The following is a 25216-nucleotide window of genomic DNA, read 5'->3' as shown; positions in this document are numbered from 1 at the left end:
TGGAATATCCTTCATTTCTCAGAACAAGAATAGACTGACGGGTTTCAGAAGAAACTATTTATTTCCAGCCATTTTGAGCCTGTAATCGAACCCACACATGCTGATGCTCCAGATAAGAAGGCCAGTTGTATTGCTTCTCTAATCAGGACAACAGTTTTCGCCTATGTAGATATTCCATAAAAAAATCTGCAGTTTCCAGCTACAATAGTCATTTACATCATTAACCATGTCTACACTGTATTTCTGATAAATTTGATGTTATTTTAATGGACAAAAAATGTGCTTTTCTTTAAAAAACAAGGACATTTCCAAGTGACCCCAAACTTTTGAACGGTAGTGGATATCTTACCCCAAAAAAAGAGAATGGGAATGAGTTGTTGAATCAAGATGAGGCTTAAAGCAACGCTTAATAACTACAACATCAGAGATTCAGGCAAGATGTTACATCTTTTGGGCGTGGCAACATAGGCTACAGTAGAAACTACAAAGGATACGTTTCTTTCTTTCTCAACTCAGGACTCAGGAGAAAGACACCTTCCTATTTCCAATTGTTCCGCTTGTGATGGTTGGATAGGTTGGATAAATGCAGCGCCTATCAGTGACATCTTTATATCCAGCCATGGTCATCTGACATCTGCTGGACCGAGAGAATTCGTCTGTAATGGGAAGATGTACAATGTGGTTCATACAGCTCATTGAATAAGGGTTACAGCAATGTGTAAGTGCTCATGTCCTTACAGTAGCTGTTTCTTATCAGTGGTATATGTTGGTGCTTTATGTCAATGTCTACATTTGAACGTTAGTGCATGTGTGTATCTCCATGTATGCTATATAAAACATATTTTGAAGAACAAAGCCTGTACATCATGTCTAGTGGGTGTGTGTCATCCTGTACTGAGCTGAATGTAGTGCAGTCGAAGCAACTAGCATCTAACTGGTTTTCCAGCACAGGAGGTTGGTGGCACCTTAATTGGGGAGGACGGCTTCGTGGTAATGACTGGAGCGGAATCAGTGGAATGGTATCAAATACCTGGTAACCATGTGTTTGATGCCATTCCACATGCTCCGTTCCCCCTCAGCAGCCTCCACTGTTTTCCAGCCAGAGCCAGTCAGTCAGATTGAGTCCCAAATGACACCCTATTCCTTATATAAGGCCCATAGGGCCCTGGTCAAAAGTAGTGCGCTATGTAGGGAATAGGTTTCCATTTGGGGAGCAACCATAGTCTTACCACCAGGCTTCTGGTTCATGTCTAGCCCTGTTGTCCTCTCCATCTCTCTCCTCACTGCAGTAAGGCCACGGCTCAGTGCTCTGGAGCCTCCACTTCTCCCCGGCTTTAAGGGATTTTAGGTTTGCTGTTGCCACTCAAACACAATGACGAACAAAATCAAAGGCTGTAGGTGCTGTTTCTTTAGAGGCATTGATGTTGTAGAGACTTTTGGATGGTCATGTACACTCTTAGGAAAAAGGGTTCCAAAATGTTTATTTGTGGACGGATAGGGTTCTACCAGGAACCATTTACATCCCCATTAGCTTTTGCAGAAGAAGCAGCTACTCTTCCTGGGGTCCGAAGGTAAGGGTAAAGGTATCCCTAAAACATTTATTATCCTAAAAAACATTTTTGGAAGAAAGGGTTCTTTGATTATTTGAAAGCAATAAGGATTCTACATAGAATTCTACATTCTGAATCTGAATAAGCTTTTTCATTGTGTTTTTTTTTCTTATAAAAAATCCTGCCTGAGCATTAGTAACATCAGGAGTATAAGTAATCTGCTAAGTAAAAAAAAAGAAAAGCAAATTGGCCAATTTTATCTAGTGTTGATCTTTTCAGTATAACATTTCTAGTGTTGATTCAGCAGTTAAATTAACGTATCAATCAGTGGTGCTATAAAATGACCCCAGTGTTGGTTCTAATAACCAGAGTTGAGTGTGATTGTGTCCTTTTTTACTGTGTAGAGTAAAACGAGCAAAACCACAGCCATAATGTGACTACTTCCGGCGCCGACAGAGATGGCCACCTCGCTTCGCGTTCCTAGACAAGCATTTCGCTACACTCGCATTAACATCTGCTAACCATGTGTATGTGACAAATACATTTGATTTGATCATCATCATATTTCTCAGCATTCTCTATTGCAGGTTGATTTTCTAAATGGTTTGGTTCAATATCTGTGTGTTTATATGGATTGGTTGATTAATCTTACACCACACAAAGATAAATAACATACATGTTTCTAAACTAATCCAATCTGTTAGTAGTTGGACTTATTGCACCCGTTGCGGAGTTGGTTGCTCCAGTTTAGAGGACATAGGTAGTCTTCTCAGTCTATCTTCCGTACCTTGGCAGTCATTCTGAATGCAGGTTTGCGGCTGATTAAAAGTTCAAATAGTTGGATATCCTAACTCTGGCTGGATTCCAATAGGAATTGAACATCACTTTGCAAGCCAGCATAATGTGACTTGCAGGCCCTGCAAACCAGCATAATGTGACGTGCAGGCCCTGCAAACCAGCATAATGTGACGTGCAGGCCCTGCAAACCAGCATAATGTGACGTGCAGGCCCTGCAAACCAGCATAATGTGACGTGCAGGCCCTGCAAACCAGCATAATGTGACGTGCAGGCCCTGCAAACCAGCATAATGTGACGTGCAGGCCCTGCAAACCAGGAGTTTCTTAACACCACTGACATAGAGTAAACTAAGCCCTTCATAAAAGGCCATATGAAATGTGCTTTATATTGTCATAATGAGTTTTAAAGGCTAATAGAGCTGGTGTAACCGTTCATAGAGTGTTCTAGGAAGAACCCTTCAAAGATAAAAGGGTTCTTGGTAGAATCTTTCATAGAGGGTTCTTGGTAGAACCTAGATGATGAAAGGGGTATTGGTAAGAAACCTTCATAGATGGATCTAGGTAGAATCATTTACTAGGTAGAATCATTTACAAATCACCCTACATTGATAGTTCTAGGAAGAACCCTCTGCAAAGGGTTCTACCTAGCACCAAAAAGGGTTCCCCTGCTATAGGGACAAACAGAAGAAGTGTAGTAACTAGAGAAGTTTTGGAGAGGGTTGTGTTGAAACTACAGAGATGTTACAGGGGTTTTTATAGCTCCCGTTACACTTTATGGTGCATATTGCTTTTTTGCTTTTACATTTACGGATAATTTCAAAATAGTATTTCAATTCTATTTTAAATAATGTGAAAAGGGATTTGTTCTCTGCCCACTTCATTTTATGGATAAAGAATCTTCCATGAAAGAATCTTCCATGATTTTAACAATGAAAATTAAATCAGGGTCCATATCATTTGGTTCAAAATAAAACATAACATCAGAGTCTCTCAGATGAACATTAATAGTCGTTTCTTTTAAAATAAAATCTTCTAACTCACTCCAAAATCTTCTGACATAAGAACAGTCCCAAAATGAATGGTCAAGAGTTTCTGGGTCACAACCACAAAATGCACATTTGTTGTCAATAGCTATTTTAAATCTGTGTATAATAAAGGTCTTTACAGGGTAGATTCTATGAATGAGTTTGTATGATACTTCAATCACCTTATTAGATATACAATATTTACCAGACAACAATGAGACTTTGTTCCAGTTCACTTGTCCTAGGGCTGCATTCCAGTACATTTTAGCAGAGGGAATAGTAACATATTGACATAGTTTCCTTATATACATGTTATTACATTTATAGTTTAAAATGTCAATTCCTTCTAATTGTATTGAGGCTACAACATCCTCAACAGCTGCACTTGGAGTATTGTTATATTCTCCTAAAAAAGGGATAGCACCTTTAGGGACAGCTCTAACAGCACCTTTAGGGACAGCTCTAACAGCACCTTTAGGGACAGCTCTAACAGCACCTTTAGGGACAGCTCTAACAGCACCTTTAGGGACAGCTCTAACAGCACCTTTAGGGACAGCTCTAACAGCACCTTTAGGGACAGCTCTATCAGCACCTTTAGGGACAGCTCTAACAGCACCTTTAGGGACAGCTCTAACAGCACCTTTAGGGACAGCTCTAACAGCACCTTTAGGGACAGCTCTAACAGCACCTTTAGGGACAGCTCTAACAGCACCTTTAGGGACAGCTCTAACAGCACCTTTAGGGACAGCTCTAACAACACCTTTAGGGACAGCTCTAACAACACCTTTAGGGACAGCTCTAACAGCACCTTTAGGGACAGCTCTAACAGCACCTTTAGGGACAGCTCTAACAGCACCTTTAGGGACAGCTCTACAGCACCTTTAGGGACAGCTCTAACAGCACCTTTAGGGACAGCTCTAACAACAATTTGATACTCCTCAGGAATGAATGTAACATTGTGTGTCCATCACTATTCAATAATTGTTTTACCCAAATAATGTTGTTGTCGAACCAGTTCTGGTAAAAATGTTATGTCTTTATTATTCCAGATTGTATACCTATGAGGGGAAAAATTGTGTTTGTACACATGAGGTTCCAAGTTAGAAGTACTTGTTTATGAAAGTTTGCAGCTTAATAGGGATTTTACCCACATCAACGTTGCATTTGAGTAAGAATTCTAGACCATCAATTTGTTGGAATATTAAATTAGGAATAATATTCCAAATGCAATCCTTATTTCTTAAATAGTTTTATATCCATTTCATCTTAAATATTATATTAGAGGTTTTAAAATCCAGAGCGTTCAACCCTCCCTCACCTTGGGTGCTACATATTACTGCTTTTCTTAAGTAATGAGGTTTACTCCTCCATATGAAGTTAAATCATTTAGTATCAACCATTTTAGTTACTGACAGAGGAACATCCAAGGCAAGGGAGGTATAAACTCATCTGGACCTTCAGATTGATAATAGTACACGTCCAGATGAAGATCTCTTAATAAACAGGAGTTAAATCTCTGTCCAATTGTCTCTACAATAGGAGATACATTTAAGTTGGCCCTTTCTTTCTGATCTTTGCTAAATTTAATACTATTTAATAGGGATATTACATACTGAGTTTAAGTCACATCTTTTCAATGCAAATAATTCACATTTCCTAATATTGAGAGATAAACCTGATACAAGGCATTAATACACTCAATAGCTTTCGTGACTTCATTATGATCTTTCAAAAGATATGATGGTGTCATCAACCAATTATGAACATTTTATCTCTTTGCCTTGTATCTGAATACCCCTAAAACTATCCCTATTTACATGAAGTGCCATACCTTGTGTGACCAATAAAAATAAGAAAGGAGAAATTGGGAATCCTTGTTTAAATCCACATCTAATGTCAAATGTCTGAAGTTCCATGGGATAATTTAACAGAGCTGTTACTATTATTGTAAAGTGTCTTAATTACACTTTGAAAATATTGACTAAAACCCCAAAATTGAAGAGTCTCAAAAACAAAATAATGTTCAACTGTATCAAATGCCTTGTAAAAGTCTACAAATAAAATAAAGATATCTTCCATAATGTGCTCATTGTAGTCTATCAAGTCCAATACTAGTCAAATATTATTACATACAGTGGGGAGAACAAGTATTTGATACACTGCCAATTTTGCAGGTTTTCCTACTTACAAACCATGTAGAGGTCTGTAATTTTTTATCATAGGTACACTCATACATTCAGTCCATTTCTAGTTGTAAAGAGAATAACTGAGCCTTTCCTTCATCAAGGTCCATAGAGATTAGAGAAACGCATTTCCTTAACAAGTTTATCTTCCCTCAATCTTTTAAGTTCAGCAATTTCTTTACCTCTCTTCATGGCTGTTTGTCTTATTTCATACTTCATTAATTCCCAATATTTCTCATAAGACTTAAATAGTGTGGCTTTCCTCCAATTGTCTTGTATAATATCTTTGGCATCCATCTTGAAATGATCATCTTCCAACAGTCTACTATTGAGTTTCCAATAACTCAGATTCGGTTTAACTTCAGATCCATTAATATTTAAAGATAAGAATATAACTTTATGATCAGTAAGAATTGATGGTTCAATTGATACCTTGACTACAGAATTATCTAATGAATTAGAAATCAACCAGAAGTCAATTCTTGACTGTCTGGACATGTTGTTGTTACTCCAAGTGAAGTCCTTTTTATCAGGATATTTACATCTCCAGATATCGACTAATCCAAGACATAGTTTATTAATCTCAAGATTAACAATGCTGGATCTGTTAGGAGGGGGATATCTGTCAATCATTACATTAGATAAAGAATTAAAATCTCCACCTAAAATAATTTGGATATCCTGAAATACACCTATAACTGTATTAATCTCTTCTTCAAATTCTTGAAATAATATCCTGTTGTTTTGTTTGTTGTTGGATGCATAAATATTCCCTAAAAAACATTTCACTGTTGATATTAACTGTTAAAATTAACCAACGTCCAGAGTGGTGAGTCTTACAACTGATGACCTTTAAATGCACTTCTTAAAACTGCTACACTTGCAGAGTGATTGATGCCCTATGATAACCAGATATCATTACCCCATCGATTTTTTTCTCTCCCACGTGCCATCTCCTCATTGGTTATACTCACGTGGGTGATTGAAAGACGAAATGTTTTGTCGGTTGTCGTGGTAATACTATGAAAGTGTAGATGCCAATCACCATATAAGTTAAAAGATGAAAAAGCCTGGAAGGAGGAGAGATGACCAGGAACGATTCGGTTGGCCGTTTTATGTGTGGAGTAATTTAGCTAGCAACAGCAAGCTAGCTAAATATGACAAATTAGCTAGCAAGTGCAAGCTAACTAGCTAAATTGCCAGACATGTTTAATGCTTTGGACCTGTCCCCAAATTAATGTCATTGGTTCAGAGTTTGTTTTGGTATTTTAACCTGCGTGTCGTGATTGCGTTTGGTGTAGGGGGACAAAATGAATGTATGCACGATGGCGCACACGCAGCCAGTTTGTGTTCCGTGTTATGTTTCAGTAAATTACAATACCCCTGACATTAATTGAACAAAAAGATAAAGACATTAACTTCAACCAACAACCTTGTTATGCTAATATAAGCTTTTGCTAAGGATATGTAACTCAAAAGGAATTCCATCCCATTATTTTTATTTATTTAAAAAAAATGTTTACCCCTGTTTCTCCCCAATTTCGTAGTATCCAATTGTTAGTAGCTACTATCTTGTCTCATTGCTACAACTCCCGTACGGGCTCGGGAGAGACGAAGGTTGAAAGTCATGCGTCCTCCGATACACAACCCAACCAAGCCGCACTGCGCGCATCCAACCCGGAAGCACCAATGTGTCGGAGGAAACACTGTGCACCTGGCAACCTTGGTTAGCGCGCACTGCGCCCGGCCCGCCACAGGAGTCGCTAATGCACGATGAAACAAAGATATCCCTACCAGCCAAACCCTCCCTAACCCGGACGACGCTAGGCCAATTATGCGTCGCCCCACGGACCTCTCGGTCGCGGCCGGTTACGACAGAGCCTGGGCGTGAACCCAGAGTCACCTTAACCACTGCGCCACCCGGGAGGCCTCTTCCATCCCAATATTAATCTCTCAGAAGAAAAAAATATATATATATATTGGTCGTAATGTTACCAAAGTATTCTTACTCCCACAAGGGGGAGACATTGTGTAGACTACAATAAGAAGTTATTCACCTATAGTTAGTGTTTAGTTTACCAGTTCTCAGGTCAGCCTTTTATCATTCAAGTGTTTGTGTACATTTTTTTAAATAAAAGGCAGCTTTTCACCTGGCAATCAGTATTTTGGAATGCCAGTTCTGTCCGAGTTAGATTCTGTCTCTCTCTCAAATCTTCTGATTTGGCCGCATTTCTTTCCCATCGATGATCACTCTTGTACCGATAAAGAAATGCAGTTTTCCGTGCCTTTCGAGCTGCAGCCACCATCGGCCACAGTTTCTCTCGTCACTTTGTCTGCTGAGGTCAGATCCTCAGTGAACCTCAATTTTTGCTTGATGAGGAATTCACAATTTGCCTCCAGAGAAGGTCCCGTGTAGATCTGTTGGTGAACCGGATGATGGTTGTCCTCGGTCTCGTCTTGACCCTTGAGTCCCAAACAATGGACGATGTCTACATTTTCCTGAAGCTTGGCTTTTGATTCGGTAGTGACAGCTCCACAGATGTCAACAACTCTGCATTTGATGTCCTCACCCGCCTGATCTGGAATTCCATGGAGCCTCAGGTTCCACCTGCGCTGGTATCTCTCCGCCTCATTCACCTTTTGCTCGAGTTCAGCCAGCCTTCTTTTAATTTTCCTGGCAGATAACTTCTACTTTCTTCATGTCACTTTTGAGGGTTTTCACTTCTCCAAAGATGAAGTCAACAGACTTTTTAATGTCCTCAATTTTCATCGTATTCTCCCTAACCATGTCCTCCAAGCCATTTGCCCTTTCATCTGTCTTTGCTGTAAAAAGCATTACAATATTGTTTTGCATCTCAAGAAGTGACATTACCCTCTTGGCCTCTCATCTTTCCCTCTGGGGGCTTGACTGGAGTGCTGGGGTTGTAAGGTAACGGCCTGAGCTGGGGACTAGAGGGGCGCAAGTTGTGAGCATTGTTGTCCATGCTCACCACATTTGCAGTATTTCCCCCCACAGTCACATTCTGAAGAGGAGTACCCAAAATCATACCATATTTTGTGGTGAATTGTCCATATGACAATATCTCTATTTCTTTCCTTTTGGTTCTGGTCGTGGAAGTTTCCATGTTTCCATGTACAAGCTAGTTTTTGAGCTAGCTAGCTTATCTGGCTATCTAGTGTTGTCCCAAACTTAGTTTTAGAGGTGAATAACTTGCAGAAAGTAATCAATTATTTTGGTAAACAAACTAAACCATATTCATACAGGGTTTTATGACCGTATAAATTACCCAGTGGTCATATTTGGGTAAGGAAATCCAATAATTCCTTCAGCTATCAAAACAAATTATCTGCACTGACCGACATGTCTGTACTTACAGCAGGATACATTTTCTATGCTAGTGTTCTAATAAGACACGTTTGGTCCAGGTAAAAGTGGCTGTAGCCAGGTGTGAAGAACCATATTTGGCTCAGGTGTCTTCTATCTTTGGACTTGCAGACAAGTAGAATACATTTCATTGAACCCTGAACGACTTCTGACTCAATGACATGGACAGCACAGAATAATTAACAAAAATGTTTACAGAACATGGCAGTTCTGACAACAGTTCTCTCCAATAGACCCAGCATCCGAACTGAAGTCTTTGACATTAACAACTGTTCCTCAGTCTCACCAAAGACACTCCCAGTGAGGCAGAGGGGGGGGGGAGAAAGAGAGGGAAGAGAAGAGAGGGAAGGGAAGGGGCAGAAACCAGAGATGGCCACTAACTCAATAGCAGGTGAGAGAAGTCAATTGAGCCTTTCTGCAGAGGGCAAATTTCAGCAGTTAGCCAGCTACGCAGCTCTGATAAACATCCTCTCAGTCCTGAGGGGAGAAAGACATCAGCTTTCCACACTCTTGGCATTCAGGACAAAGAGTTTAATCTTGGCTTCATCAGACCAAGTATTTTGTTTCTCATGGTCTGAGAGTCTTTAGGTGCCTTTTGGCAAACTCCAAGCAGGCTGACATGTGTATTTTACTGAGGAGTAGTATCCTTCTGGCCACTACCATAAAGGCCTGATCATTTGAGTGCTGCAAAGATGGTTGTCCTTCTGGAAGGTTCTCCCATCTCCACAGAGGAACTCTGGAGCTCAGTTAGAATGACCATCGGGTTCTTGGTCATTTCCCTGACCAAGGCCATTCTTCCCTGATTGCTCAGTTTGGCCAGGCAGACAGCTCTAGGAAGAGTCTTGGTGGTTCCACTTTCTTCCATTTAAGAATGATAGGGGCCATTGTGTTCTTGGGGACCTTCAATGCTGCAGACATTGTTTTGTGCCCTTTCCCAGATCTGTGCCTTGACACTATACTGTCTCGGAGCTCTATGGAAAATTCCTTCGAGCTCATGGCTTGGTTTTTGCTCTGACATGCACTGTTAACTGTGGGACCTTATATAGACAGGTGTGTGCCTTTCCCAATCATGTCCAATCAATTGCATTTAGCACAGATGGACTTCAATCAACTTGTTGAAACATTTCAAGGATGATCAATGGAAACAGGATGCACCTGAGCTCAATTTCAAGTCTCATTGGAAAGGGTCTGAATATTTAAATAAAATGTATTTCAGTTTTTATTTGTAATACATTTACAAACATTTCTAAAAGCCTGTTTTCATTTTGTCATTATGGGGTATTGTGTGTAGATTGATGAGAACAATTTTTATTTAATTCATTTTAGAATAAGGTTGTAACGTAAAAAAAATGTGCAAAAGGGAAATGCTCTGCGTCTTGTATGACCACCAATGGGCAACTCATGCTGATCTGCAGGTAGAAAAGCAAGGTAGGCTTAACAGATGCAAGACAGCTGTACGGATGGCCAATGGTATTGAGGTTGCGGCTGGCAGACACAGAAGACGTGGAGTCAATTATGTGGAGTGGAGAGGCAGAGAGAGACAGCTATATGCTTTTATTGGCTGTGCAGGCCTTTCCAGCTAATGGGACTGACTGCTAGGCCCAAACTGCTACTGCACGCTCGGCACGTTCACTGGTATGGGCTTCAGTCTTCAGCCCAATGGATCTTTCTCTCTTTCTGTTTAGGTGTTGGAAGGGGGAGCCGTGTGTGTTTGTGTGTTTCTAAACGGCTAATTAGTCATCTTGTGCAGCTGCTACGTTGGGTAGATTTGAAGTCAGCGTTCCCGCTGAAAGCTTGGAAAGGACACCTGATGTTAACAGAAGGGGTGTGATACTGAATGTAGAGCAATGACAGTGCAGATACAGGAAAATGGGTATTCAGTGCTTAGGCAAAGCTTGACCGCAGTTACAGGACTAAGGTATTAGATCATTTTGTATAGATAGACTCATAACATGCTCCAGCGATGTAGCAGAAATTTAGCCATTGCGAAGTAGGCCTACTGAAAGAGTACTCCACACTATTACACCGTACTACATTTTTGAACAAAATTTAACCTTTAATCTGGGCATTTTCAATGACAATTGATCAACAACATTTAACCTGGACATTTTAAATGGCAATTTTCCATTGAGCTTGCTTTTTAGTCCTGAACTACAGTAGGCTTAATCTGTCCTTTGGAAACAGAAGGGTAGAAACATTGTTTTCACCAGTCTTACTTGGTCAGATCAGTGATCTCTTAACATGGCGTCCTATAAGTTCAGGTACCAATCACAACAATTATGCGAATGGTAAATTAATTGCAAAAATCAAACCAAATGTTTTTAGACAGTTGAAGTAAGACACTTAGGTTGGAGTCATTAAAACTCATTTTTCAACCACTCCACACATTTCTTGTTAACAAACTATAGTTTTCGCAACTCGGTTAGGACATCTACTTTGTGCAAGTAATTTTTCCAACAATTGTTTACAGACAGATTATTTCACGTATAATTCACTGTATCACACTTCCAGTGGGTCAGAAGTTTACATACACAAAGTTGATTGTGCCTTTAAACAGCTTGGAAGATTCCAGAAAATGATGTCATGGCTTTAGAAGCTTCTGATAGGCTAATTGACATCATTTGAGTCAATTGGAGGTGTACCTGTGGATGTATTTCAAGGCCTACCTTCAAACTCAGCGCCTCTTTGCTGGACATCAAAATAAATCAGCCAAGACCTCAGAAAAAAATGGTAGACCTCTACATGTCTGGCTCATCCTTGGGAGCAATTTCCAAACGTTCGTTTGGTGTACGCAAGTATTAACACCATGGGCCCACGCAGCCGTCATACCGCTCAGGAAAGAGATGTGTTCTGTCTCCTAGAGATGAACAAACTTTGGTGCGAGAAGTGCAAATCAATCCCAGAACAACAGCAAAGGACCTTGTGAAGATGCTGGAGGAAACAGGTACAAAAGTATCTACATCACAGTAAAACGAGTCCTCTATATCAACATAACCTGAAAGGCCGCTCAGCAAGGAAGAAGCCACTGCTCCAAAACCGCCATAAAAAAGCCAGACTACGGTTTGCAACTGCACAAAGATGGTACTTTTTGGAGAAATGTCCTCCAGTCTGATGAAACAAAAACAGAACTGTTTGGCCATAATGACCATTGTTATGTTTGGAGGAAAAAAGGGGAGGCTTGCAAGCCGAAGAACACCATCCCAACCATGTAGCACGGGGGTGGCAGCATCATGTTGTGGTGGTGCTTTGCTGCAGGAGGGACTGGTGCACGTCACAAAATAGATGGCATCATGAGGATGGAAAATTATATATTGAAGCAACATCTCAAGACAGTCGGGGAGTTAAAGACTGGTCTCAAATGGGTCTTCCAAATGGACAATGACCCCAAGCATACTTCCAAAATTGAGGCAAAATGGCTTAAGAACAACAAACTCAAGGTATTAGAGTGGCCAACACAAAGCCCTGACCTCAATCCTATAGAACTGAAAAAGCATGTGCGAGCAAGGAGGCCTACAAACATGACTCAGATACACCAGCTCTGTCAGGAGGAATGGGCCAAAATTCACCCAATTTATTGTGGGAAGCTTGTGGAAGGCTACCTAAGTGTATTTAAACTTCTGACCCAATGGGAATGTGGTGAATGAAATGAAAGCTGAAATAAGTCATTCTCTCCACTATTATTTAGACATTTCACATTCTTAAAATTAAGTGGTGATCCTAACTGACCTAAGACATGGAATTTTTACTTGGATTAAATGTCAGGAATTGTGAAAGACTGAGTTTAAATGTATTTGGCTAAGGTGTACGTAAACTTCCTACTTCAACTGTATACTGACCAATAGAATGTGGTTAACATCAGTGATATTTTCAGGGACGTAACATACAACTACAGTTGTTGAATCAGGTGTTTCAGTGAACTCTTACACACCAGGGTTTCCTACCCCTGCCCTGACCTTGGGCTCTGTTCCAATACTGTGGAAATGTATCGTACTGTTCTTCCTCCCTTAAAGTGGTCACTAATCTGATGTGACTAGATTGGTAGAAATTAGGTCGTAGTGGAACTCTGTCTCGCCTATCAGATCATGTTAGATCAGGGATTACTTCAAGGAGGGAGGGGAGGAAAGGAAACATTTTAGAGTTATCTGAATACGCATGCACACACACCAGGGTTGGGCTCAATTTGAATTGAAGGCATTAAATTCAGGAAGTGATTTGAATAAAAAATTGCTTCTACTTTTCGGTTTATTGAAAAGTCATTGAAAATAAATGCCTTTTCTTCGATTATTTAATTGTAATTTTAGTTTACTTCTTGAATTGACTGCCTTCAATACGAATTGAGCCCAACCCTGATGCACGCATGCATGCACGCACGCACGCACGAACACACACTGTCCTGGCAGGCCCTCCCTACAGTACAGTAGATCTCCTCTCCTCCAGGCTAATCCCATCCCTGCAACCACACTCCTCATTAATAATGACAGCAGCAGGCTGGAGGGAGGGAGAGCACTTTTTTAGAGACTCACAGCTCTCCACCTCCTCCCTCTTTCTTTCTCTTCCTTCATCGCTCTCTCGCTCTCCAGCCTCAACTGCAGTGGGAACAACTGCAGAGCTGTGGAGGGGATGTGTGTGTGTGTGTGTGTGTGTTTGTTTATCATGTGGGCTTACCGGGTTGTGCTGCAGAACAACAATCACATATGTGGGACAAGAGGCCAGGTGTTTGCTGAATTTCACATTCATCAGGAAAATTTGAACAAGACTTCCTAGGGCTGGGGCGGTCACGTCATTTCGTCAGCAGGTGATTGTCACGCAAATAACTGTTGATCTTACGGTAATTGACCGTTAACTATTTAACATTTAACATCTCCTGGCTTCCACACAAGCCTTGTCTAATAAGTCCATGTAATATAGCCTACACCGTCACAATAAATTCATGATTTAATTTAGATAGGTCTAAAGAAACATGATATTAAGAAAATGTAGTCTATTTCAGAAGAAAATAATAGTATACTCTGAGTTGTCCTGATGTGAGGTCCTGATGTGGCCATGCCAAATGGCTGTGGGATACACTAGTTCATTTAGCAGACAAGATTTGCTCATAATTCTGTGGCATTATTTTATATTATTTTGTAGTATAAAGAATACAATAGAACAAAGCTGAATAAAATATACATATTTTCTCCAAACGATTTGAGGGTGTGCGCACGTGCGGCTATTCTGTGTTGAGCAGTTAACCAAGAAATAGGTACGCTTATATGCTTAATTTAGACTTATTAACGTAACTTTAGTTGTTCTACAAACGATGGGCTATATGTTTAGATTTATAATACATTGTAAGGCTGCATGATGAGACTCGAATGGTGATTTGAAAAAGGCTGTACACACTCAAATAGTCTCTCATTCAGAATTTGACAAGCACCTGATAATGCTTCGAATTTCACGGCGGCATCCCCTTTGTGGCTATAATAGACCCAACTGCGCGGGTCCTTATCCAATTCCGAGGTGCATATTGAAAGAACTATTAGGCTATTTCTTCACATTATAAATGCAGCAATGCGCACATGATAGTAGGCTATAAGCGTTCCATTAGCGGAAAACACAATTATCAAAAGTGACCACAAATACAATTATGCAGATAATGCTTTTATTATAACGATGCATTTTATGGTGAAAATGATCTTCCCCAAACTCACACACCGCTTATATATGCCAATGGATTAATGTGCTTAATTTTAAGAAGTTAGCCACTTTAGTTGTGATAAACATATTTAAAACATATAGGCCTATGGGCTAGTCTACATGACGTGTGTGACTATGATTAGAAAAGTCACAAAAAAAGGCATTGTTTCTTACGCTGGCCATTATTGACAAGTGACTTTTCTTGATTTAATCTGGTCTTTACATACCTTATTTAGTGTATGTGTGACATTTGTTTTGATTTAGAATGGACCATTATCATGCACCTGCATTGAAACAGGGGCAGTGGGAAATATGCCATCTATGCACTTAAATAGCAAATGGAGGACGCTTTTCCCGTGGTTCATTTTCATGCCAGACAAGTAGGCTATACTCGTGTTGTAAATATAAGCAATGTGCTTAATATTAGGAAAGTTGAGAAATAAATATAGTAGGCCTAGCCTACAGAAAGCTGAGGGGATCCTCCTCTTTTTATTAGCAGCCATCACTCTGTTTTCTCACTAAATTTTATAGCCTATAGAAATGTTGCGCAACATGAGCTCATGGGCTCTCATGAAGTGTTTGATTAGATTTTTGAAAACATTAGCATTGATGGTAGCGTGATTAGGGGACAATAGAGTGCTGAGTACCAGGCAGTTAGCATGTTTGGTAACGACCATCAGCAGCATCAGAGCTTGGAGAAGCCTAATTACCATGACTAAACGGTCATGTGGAATTTGACTGCCTTCATGACTGCCGGTGTAGCGGTAATACGGTCACCGCAACAGCCCTAGGTCTCCCTCTCCCTGTAAATCAATACAACCGTCACCTCGACTGAAGGCTCCTTCCCACCTACCCCCAGCTACTAACACACACACACCAGAACTTAAGCTAATTTCTCTTTCTGAGAATACAGCCGATTGGTTGGTGGTCTCTGACCCAGGCTGTTCTGACTGCCAGTGCACTGTGTGAGTTCCCACTGCAGAGACAGAGGCAGCGTGGAGACTCATGGGTAGAGGGAGAAGGGGAGGGAGGAAGGACAGGAAAGGGGAGGAGGGGGAGGAATGAATGGCACAGAGGAAATGAGGGATGAGAGGGAGAGAAAGAGGGAGGGGGAAGGGTAGGAGTGTTGCTTCCTGCAGTGATAAAAGTATAATCTCATCCATCCCCCATGGACGGAGTCTCTCCCAGTGCTCCATCCCTCCCCCTCCTGTCTCCCTCCCTGTCCCTCCTCCCAACCCTGAGCATACAAACCTGTCATCCTGGGAGCTCTTCCTACACACACATAACAGGGGATAACCAGGGAAACACAATGGTTCAAAACTATTTCACAGAAACAATGGCTCGCTCACACAATGCTCTACAGTACCACTGAACTACAATGATGTTCTACCTGAGAGCTAAAATCTGAACATGTCATGTTTATGTCAAAGGCTCCAGCTTCATGAATATGCTCTATTGTACTGACTCAATGGTGTTTGAGTCGCTTCGTGTATCAGCAAAATTGCTTGAGATGATTTCGTTTTCAACCTGCAACTGCAACAAAAAGTGTGTCCAAATTGATTCATGTTACACAGGCTTTAAATGAGAATATCTACAGGAAACTGCCAAAATAAAGGAAACACTTGAGTAAATGAGGGATAAAAAGCAGGTGCTTCCACACAGGTGTGGTTCCAGAGTTAATTAAGCATTTAACATCCCATGTTGTTGTCCATTATTTTGGCTACAATGACTAGAAGAAGAGGTTTGTGACTTTGAAAGAGGGGTCTCAAAGGAGCATGGGTCTTTTTTATTTGACCTTTATTTAACTAGGCAAATCAGTTAAGAACTAATTCCTGTTTTCAATGACGGCCTAGGCACAGTGGGTTAACTGCCTTGTTCAGGGGCAGAACAACAGATTTTTACCTGGTCAGCTCAGGGATTCGATCTTGCAACCTTTCGGTTACAAGTCCAACTCTCTAACCGCTGGGCCCCAGGGGGTTTAACGTGTGTGTGTGAGAGAGACCAGATCTTAACCCAATTAACACTTTTGGGTGATTCTGGAATGGTGCCTGAGACAGCATTTTCCATCACCATCTACAAAACACCAAATTATGGAATTTCTTGTGGAAGAATGGTGTTGCATCCCTCCAATAAAGTTCCAGTTGTATGCCAAGGAGCATTGAAGCTGTTCTGGCAGATCCTGGTGACCCAATGCCCTATTAAGAAAGTTTTTGTTTGTGTTTCATTTATTTTGGCAGTTACCTATATATTATACATTGATATTTGGGCTGTGCGATTTGCACATATACTGTTGTGTATATGCCTTTTTGATGTATTAGTCAACCATTGCAGTTTTGTTACTCATACCACAGAGCATATTGAAACAGTAGACTCTGTTACTGTTACTGTACCAGTAAATATAGTATCACTGGGCGAAGCAGAAAGAATGGGTTCATTTGAAGGGTTCTGTGCCGGATCAGTCCTGATGAAGACATACAGCATCAGAGGATCAAATAACGACAGTGTTCGACAGTGTTCTGTTTAAGATTATGATTTTCATTCCTCCCTGCCCGCTCTTAAACATAGCTATCACCCCGAGTTCTGAATTTTAATGAGGCTGCCGCTACGCACACAGCATTAAGCATAGCTAGTCGCTGCTCTAACATCAAGCATTATCAGTATTATCAAGGAGATGGGGAAGAAAGAGTCTAGAAGTGAGATCACCATTGTAGCAGAGCCCCCAGTCATCTACTCAGACATCATGGTTTAATAAAAACTAATTGAATTCAGCTATGTAATTTCCCCCCAGTTAGAATACTTTGAAACGGTGTCCTTTCATTCCTCCATTATGTGGTTAAACCGATCTGACTTTAATATAAATGAAAACATAGGCCCTCATAGAGGCCAGTCCAGCACCATGGACAGCAACCACATGCTTCTTGAAGTACATTTGTTTCATGCTCAAATAGTATACCTGCAGTTAGCATTTTGTTGTTTTCCTATATCATTTTTGAGATGATTGGTTAGATTTATAAGCTGTTGGATGTGGTGATGACAGAAGCAGATAATACACCACTCTAACCCAGTCTAAGAGGCTGAGGTTGGCCACTGAGTGTCGAGGAGATGCCTGTTGAGTAGAGATCTGTTTGTAACTATTGATCTTCATAATGCAGTATAGTGGAGTGGGGGTTGTGTGTGTGTGTGCGTTGCATCCGTGGAAACAGTGAGGGGTTAATGGGAAAATGTGGTGTACTAGGGAAACCTGGGTAATTGCAACCTGGTGACATCATCAGAGGTTAGTTGTCTTTTGTGTCTCTTGGTCAGTCAGGAGGGCAGCGAATCAGGTCTCAACTATGGGATTTCTACTAGTCACGATCATCCAAAGAGAAAAATTAACAACTGTTATCAAGGAGATGGGGAAGAAAGTGTTTAGATAGATGGGGAAGTTCTAGGGAAGCCTGGGTACTTTAATGTATTTAAAAATGTATTCATCTACACATAATACGCCACAATGACAAAGCTAAAATAAGTTTAGTCATGTTTGCAAATGTATTCAAAATAAACAGAAATGACTTACTGAAGCTTTCAGACCCTTTGCTATGAGACAAAATATTTTGCTCATGTGCATCCTGTTTCCATTGATCATCCTTGAGATGTTTCTACAAGTTTATTGAACTCCACCTGTGATAAATTAAATTGATTGGACATGATCTGGAAAGGCACACACCTGTCTATATAAGGTCCCACAGTTGACAGTGCATGTCAGAGCAATAACCAAGCCATGAGGTCGAAGGAATTGTCCTCAGAGCTACGAGACAGGATTGTGTCGAGGCACAGATCTTGGGAAGGGTATCAAAACTGAGCCCGGACAAACTGAGCAGTCGGTGGAGAAAGGCCTTGGTCAGGGAGGTGACCAAGAACCCGATGGTCACACTGACAGAGCTCCAGAATTCCACTGTGGAGATGGGAGAACCTTCCAGAAGGACAACCATCTCTGCAGCACTCCACCAATCAGGCCTTTATGGTAGAGTGGTCAGACAGAAGCCACTCCTCAGTAAAAGACACATGACAGCCCGCTTGGAGTTTGCCAAAAGGCACCTACTAAAGGACTCTCAGGCCATGAGAAACAAGATTCTCTGGTCTGACGGAACCAAAATTGAACTCTTTGTCCTGAATGCCAAGCGTCACATCTGGAGGAAACCTGGCACCATCCCTACGGTGAATCATGGTGGTGGCAGCATCATGCTGTGGGAATGTTTTTCAGCTGCAGGGATTGGGAGTCAGGATCAAGGGAAAGATGAACGGAGTAAAGTACAGAGAGATCCTTGATGAAAACCTGCTCCAGAGCACTCAGGTCCTCCGACTGGGGCGAAGGTTCACCTTCCAACAGGACAACGACCCTAAACACACAGCCAAGACAACGCAGGAGTGGTTTCGGGACAAGTCTCTGATTCTCTTTAAGTGATCCAGCCAGAGCCCGGATTTGAACCCATTCAAACATCTCTAGAGAGACTTAGAAATAGCTGTGCAGCAACGCTCCCCATCCAACCTGACATAGCTTGAGAGGATCTGCAGAGAATAATGGAAGAAACTCCCCAAATACAGGTGTGCCAAGCTTGTAGCATCGTACCCAAGAAGACTCAAGGCTGTAATCGATGCCAAAGGTGCTGAATACTTAAGTAAATGTGATATTTAAGATATTTTTTTAACCTTCTCAAAAATCTGTTTTTACGTCGTCATTATGGGGTATTGCGTGTAGATAGTTTTTTAAAATCAAACAATTTAATCAATTTTAGAACAAGGCTGTAATGTAACTTTCCGAATGCACTGTATAGTACCGTATAAAGCTGCCTTGTGTGATTTACAGTAAGGCCCACACTATACTATTCATCAACTTCAACCAATAACAACCTATAGGCTCTGCAGACTTCACATTCATCAACTTCAACCAATAACAACCTATAGGCTCTGCAGACTTCACATTCATCAACTTCAACCAATAACAACCTATAGGCTCTGCAGACTTCACATTCATCAACTTCAACCAATAACAACCTATAGGCTCTGCAGACTTCACATTCATCAACTTCAACCAATAACAACCTATAGGATCTGCAGACTTCACATTCATCAACTTCAACCAATAACAACCTATAGGCGCTGCAGACTTCACATTCATCAACTTCAACCAATAACAACCTATAGGCGCTGCAGACTTCACATTCATCAACTTCAACCAATAACAACCTATAGGCTCTGCAGACTTCACATTCATCAACTTCAACCAATAACAACCTATAGGCTCTGCAGACTTCACATTCATCAACTTCAACCAATAACAACCTATAGGCTCTGCAGACTTCACATTCATCAACTTCAACCAATAACAACCTATAGGCTCTGCAGACTTCACATTCATCAACTTCAACCAATAACAACCTATAGGCTCTGCAGACTTCACATTCATCAACTTCAACCAATAACAACCTATAGGCTCTGCAGACTTCACATTCATCAACTTCAACCAATAACAACCTATAGGCTCTGCAGACTTCACATTCATCAACTTCAACCAATAACAACCTATAGGCTCTGCAGACTTCACATTCATCAACTTCAACCAATAACAACCTATAGGCTCTGCAGACTTCACATTCATCAACTTCAACCAATAACAACCTATAGGCTCTGCAGACTTCACATTCATCAACTTCAACCAATAACAACCTATAGGCTCTGCAGACTTCACATTCATCAACTTCAACCAATAACAACCTATAGGCTCTGCAGACTTCACATTCATCAACTTCAACCAATAACAACCTATAGGCTCTGCAGACTTCACATTCATCAACTTCAACCAATAACAACCTATAGGCTCTGCAGACTTCACATTCATCAACTTCAACCAATAACAACCTATAGGCTCTGCAGACTTCACATTCATCAACTTCAACCAATAACAACCTATAGGCTCTGCAGACTTCACATTCATCAACTTCAACCAATAACAACCTATAGGCTCTGCAGACTTCACATTCATCAACTTCAACCAATAACAACCTATAGGCTCTGCAGACTTCACATTCATCAACTTCAACCAATAACAACCTATAGGCTCTGCAGACTTCACATTCATCAACTTCAACCAATAACAACCTATAGGCTCTGCAGACTTCACATTCATCAACTTCAACCAATAACAACCTATAGGCTCTGCAGACTTCACATTCATCAACTTCAACCAATAACAACCTATAGGCTCTGCAGACTTCACATTCATCAACTTCAACCAATAACAACCTATAGGCTCTGCAGACTTCACATTCATCAACTTCAACCAATAACAACCTATAGGCTCTGCAGACTTCACATTCATCAACTTCAACCAATAACAACCTATAGGCTCTGCAGACTTCACATTCATCAACTTCAACCAATAACAACCTATAGGCTCTGCAGACTTCACATTCATCAACTTCAACCAATAACAACCTATAGGCTCTGCAGACTTCACATTCATCAACTTCAACCAATAACAACCTATAGGCTCTGCAGACTTCACAGTTTTTATTTCATTGAACCTTTATCAAAGTTTGTCAATCAATGAATAGGCCTAACTGTCATTTTTAAATATTGGAAATACTTTGTACATCAAGAATAATCTCTTGGTCAAGTCGTTATCGTAAAATGTTCAATAAAGTACCTGGCAAAAGGGTAAATAAATTACAGGTCTGCAATGATATGGTCCCAAATTCTGTCGAGCTGTAGGAAATCTCTCAGTTAGTGTTCGTGTTAAATAGCTTTTAAAGCAATTTCTCTGTGGATTGATGGACTAGCAGGTGATAAATTTCACAGTGAAACACTTAGAGACTGAGAGAAACGTCCAAATTCAATCATGTCCAAGTATGTTTCAGAAAAAGTTTAAAGCTGTAAATTGCAGTTAAACCATGTTCCAGTGAATCCCTGTATGGATTTAAGTGTTTCAGTTGTTGTAAGATTCATTTGTCCTACAAGAGCAGAAGTCATACAGACAGGAAATAAGACATCAGACTACAAGATACATGAGACGAATGACATAGTTCAAGTTCACAACTTGATTATAATTCTGACTGTAAGTCGCTCTGAATAGGATTGTCTGCTAAATGACCAAAATGTAAGAACTCAAATTGTGTCATGACTGTCTCTGTGAGGGTGTAAATACACCTGGTGTTGTGTCTCCTCTCCTCTCTAGTCCAGAAACAGCCTGCAGTCGGGTGACATGGACGGAGCTAAGAGACTGGGTAAACTGGCTCGCCTCCTCAGTGTCGTTTCCATAATCCTGGGTATACTCACCATAGTCGTCTGTGTAACGGTCTCTGGTAAGTAATGCACACACACCGCTGCAGTGCATAACCACATGCACACACACACACACACCGCTGCAGTGCATAAGCACATGCACACACACACACACCGCTGCAGTGCATAAGCACATGCACACACACACACCGCTGCAGTGCATAAGCACATGCACATACACGCATAACAATTCCAAGGTAATATTTTAACATACATAAACCAGTCTGTCATCAATCACATTGATGACTGGATAGTGTGTGTGTGTCAGCTCAGCAAAATTCTGAGCTCTGTGTGGAGTGATTAAAGACTATAGCAGGCTGGCTGTGTAGGCTGGCTGTGTGGCAAGGAGAGTAACCCTCCTGCTGTTTCAGCTACAGACCAGTCTGCCATACTGTAGGAATGACTGGACCCTTAACCTTTCTCTCTCCCCTTCCCCCCTCTCTCTTCCCTAACAGTAACCAAGTGACCAGTGTATAGACCATGAAACAAGAGCACTGCTGCAAGCCAAGCAGAGGATGCTGCATGGGGAAAAAATCAATTCCGTTGATTCGGAGATTAAAAATAAGGCAAACAATTAAGAAGTTTAAAGAATAGGAAATACAGTAGCAAATGAATGCAACACAAAAGATCCAGATATGCATGCAATTAGATTCCACTAACATTTGCTTGATGAAGAAAAATAAAATCCTTCATATAAAAAGTGTATTTTAAAAGAACATGGGACGGTTGATTTATGGTTTGAGGAACTCACTACTCTCATTCGACTCTCTGTGGAGTAAAATAAATACTCTTAAAATTAAGGAGAGAGGGATGAACAGAGGAATGAAGTGATAAGCTTTTCTGTATCAAGAATGGAAGGAGACCTTGAAAATGAACTCCAAGCTTTGGACTACAAACATCAAGACAGTTGAATAATAATCTGAAAATATACTTGGTTGACCTGACCTCCTGGATTGAAAGCATATACAACTATACAGATATATATAGATGAATATATCCATTTACACAACTTTTATAAAATGTATGTTGGGCTGAGCTGTGAGTTAAGATGGCTGCCTCCTGGTATAGGTTGCCGACGAATGTAATATTTGACCAAGGAACACAATTCAGAGATGTTTTTGAATTTATGTTGTTTATTTTGTAGATTTTTTACAACAACAAAAAAGAGACCACTTGACTGTAGATAGTCAACCTTTTTCATTTAGTTTGTGAGTTAATATTTGTTTGTCCTGTGTTTTTACTTTGGGATCAAACATGCCAGGTGCTTAGAGACTTGAGTGAGTTGTACATCATGTGTGTTTCAGCCCCGTGTGGGTTGACTGTGGACTCCACAGAAACAGAATCCCCCCCCCCCCCTGCCTTGCTATGGGAGGGGTCTGACTATATCAATGTGCATGCCTACCCTCCAACCCCTCTCCAAACATCCATGCCAGAGCATGGGCATAAGTCTGAGGATATGCAATTTGTCAGAACAATCAATCACTCTCCCCCTTACCCACTGACCCCCTAGCTCCCCTCCAAAATACAACCCACCCTACTCCAGTACCTTGTCTCATTACCTGGGACTGTTAACATAGCTTGTTTGACTGAATGCATTTTGTAGTACGACAGAGACCAACATAAATCCTTAACCTATTGCCACCCTGCTGTATCAGTATGACATGTATTTATAAGAATATATATATGCAATATTATATAGGCATGCTTAGGACTAAACAGTACCCAGGTTTTTGGATGCCACTGTAAGGACCTGCTCTAATGTTAAAGGAACATTGTTTTGAGGTTTGATTGATTAGCAGCAGTTCTCTCTGTACATGTACTGTAACACACCAATCTGTCTGTATTCAAATGTGCCACTATGCCATCTGGAATAAGTCAGTGTTCAGATTCAACTACAGTAACACAAAGGACTGTTACATTGACACACTTCAGATGTTTACTACAAGGTTATGACACCTCTTATAAAACCTTCATAACACCCTTGTTTGGACTTATATTAATGTTTTTAGTACTACTCATAACATTCTCCTGAACTCCAATTAGATTTCAATACTTTAAGTTGGCCAATGGTTCTTGATTCCACTGCTTGTATTATCAAGAGCTTATGTAGGTGTTAGCTGCACAAATGAGACCAAAGAGAGAATTATATGATAATGATTTGATTGCATTTATTTGGCCTGAATTTACAATATTCAAAGAGATCTAAAATGATTGATAAAGAACCTGTAATTGGTGAAATAGGTCATCATAACATTTGAGATCTCCTTTAGAGGATTCAAACTATGAACACCTATTGGTTCATTCCTTGCTGAACCCCCCCCCCGACAATATGTAAAACATTTTGGCATCTGTACTGTATTTCTAGAAACAAATAGAAATAGGACCACAGCTGTTGAATGACTCAACATGGTCATGATGTTTAAAGGCACTGAACTACAGTACATCTATGGGTATGATAAAACTTGCTGCCCTTTTGGTTATACAAGTCACATTGCACAGTTGGAAGCTACTGTAGCGACAGCGTGCTTCACTAGACAGATGGGCTGAAGAGACATCCCTGTCTAAAGAGCTCTAATGCTCGTCTTTGGGCAACAGGCACACCTCAGTCTGGAAACTTCTCACACACTCCTAAAGTGCTTTTAGAAACCTGACTTTGGGGAGAAAGTAGATGGCTGCTCTATGTCATACAGTAAGTGCAAATGGCAGAGAGCGAGCGAGAGAGACCCCGATCCAGCAGGGGAAATTCAGTGACTCAGTCTGCCATTGAAGACACAAATTCAGCTTAATAAGACACATTTTTATGGTAATTTGTCTATCACATGAAATAGTTCCCACTCACCTTCCGCACTGTTCTATCACATTCTCTGACCGTCTTTCTGCTGCGAGATGCATACGTCCTGTTCTGTCAGTAAAACAGTGACTTTCAAAATCATGTCTATTTTTTTAATGTCCAGATTTTTGCCCCTTTTGGATAGCATATGCTGGTTTCCATCTCTTGTGAACTTTCTGCATGTCTGGAATAAACGTTACCATGCATGGTCTACGATGAGTTGGACTGATTTATGTTGGTTGGTTTGGCTTTGATGGATGCGTGTGTGCTTGTTTGTGTGTTGAAGGACAGTGTATGACAGAGGAATGGTCTAAGGGAAAAACTGCTGAGTAGTGTGAGAAGGAGAGTAAGGGGTCAGACTGCCTTTGAAGTGGCATCTGGGGTAAAGCTGCAGCAGCAGCTCCACTGACATAATGATCAAAGTCCATGTCCCTGTCTGGAACAGAGAAA

General features: G+C 40.8%; 1 protein-coding gene across 1 annotated transcript in view; it reads left to right on the top strand.

The window, feature by feature from the left end:
• LOC109905658 (trafficking regulator of GLUT4 1-like) overlaps positions 1-24977 on the top strand; it is a 30879-nt gene extending 5902 nt beyond the window's left edge. The window contains exons 2-3 of the mRNA XM_020503167.2: positions 21830-21956; positions 22392-24977. Coding sequence (XP_020358756.1) covers positions 21830-21956; positions 22392-22402 — 138 coding nt within the window. The 3' untranslated portion in view covers positions 22403-24977. The remainder of the gene's footprint in view (positions 1-21829; positions 21957-22391) is intronic.
• Positions 24978-25216: the final 239 nt, after the last annotated feature.

This window comes from Oncorhynchus kisutch, linkage group LG15, assembly GCF_002021735.2.
Source record: "Oncorhynchus kisutch isolate 150728-3 linkage group LG15, Okis_V2, whole genome shotgun sequence".
Taxonomy (NCBI): Eukaryota; Metazoa; Chordata; class Actinopteri; order Salmoniformes; family Salmonidae; genus Oncorhynchus; species Oncorhynchus kisutch.
This window is presented reverse-complemented; position numbering and strand designations above follow the sequence as displayed.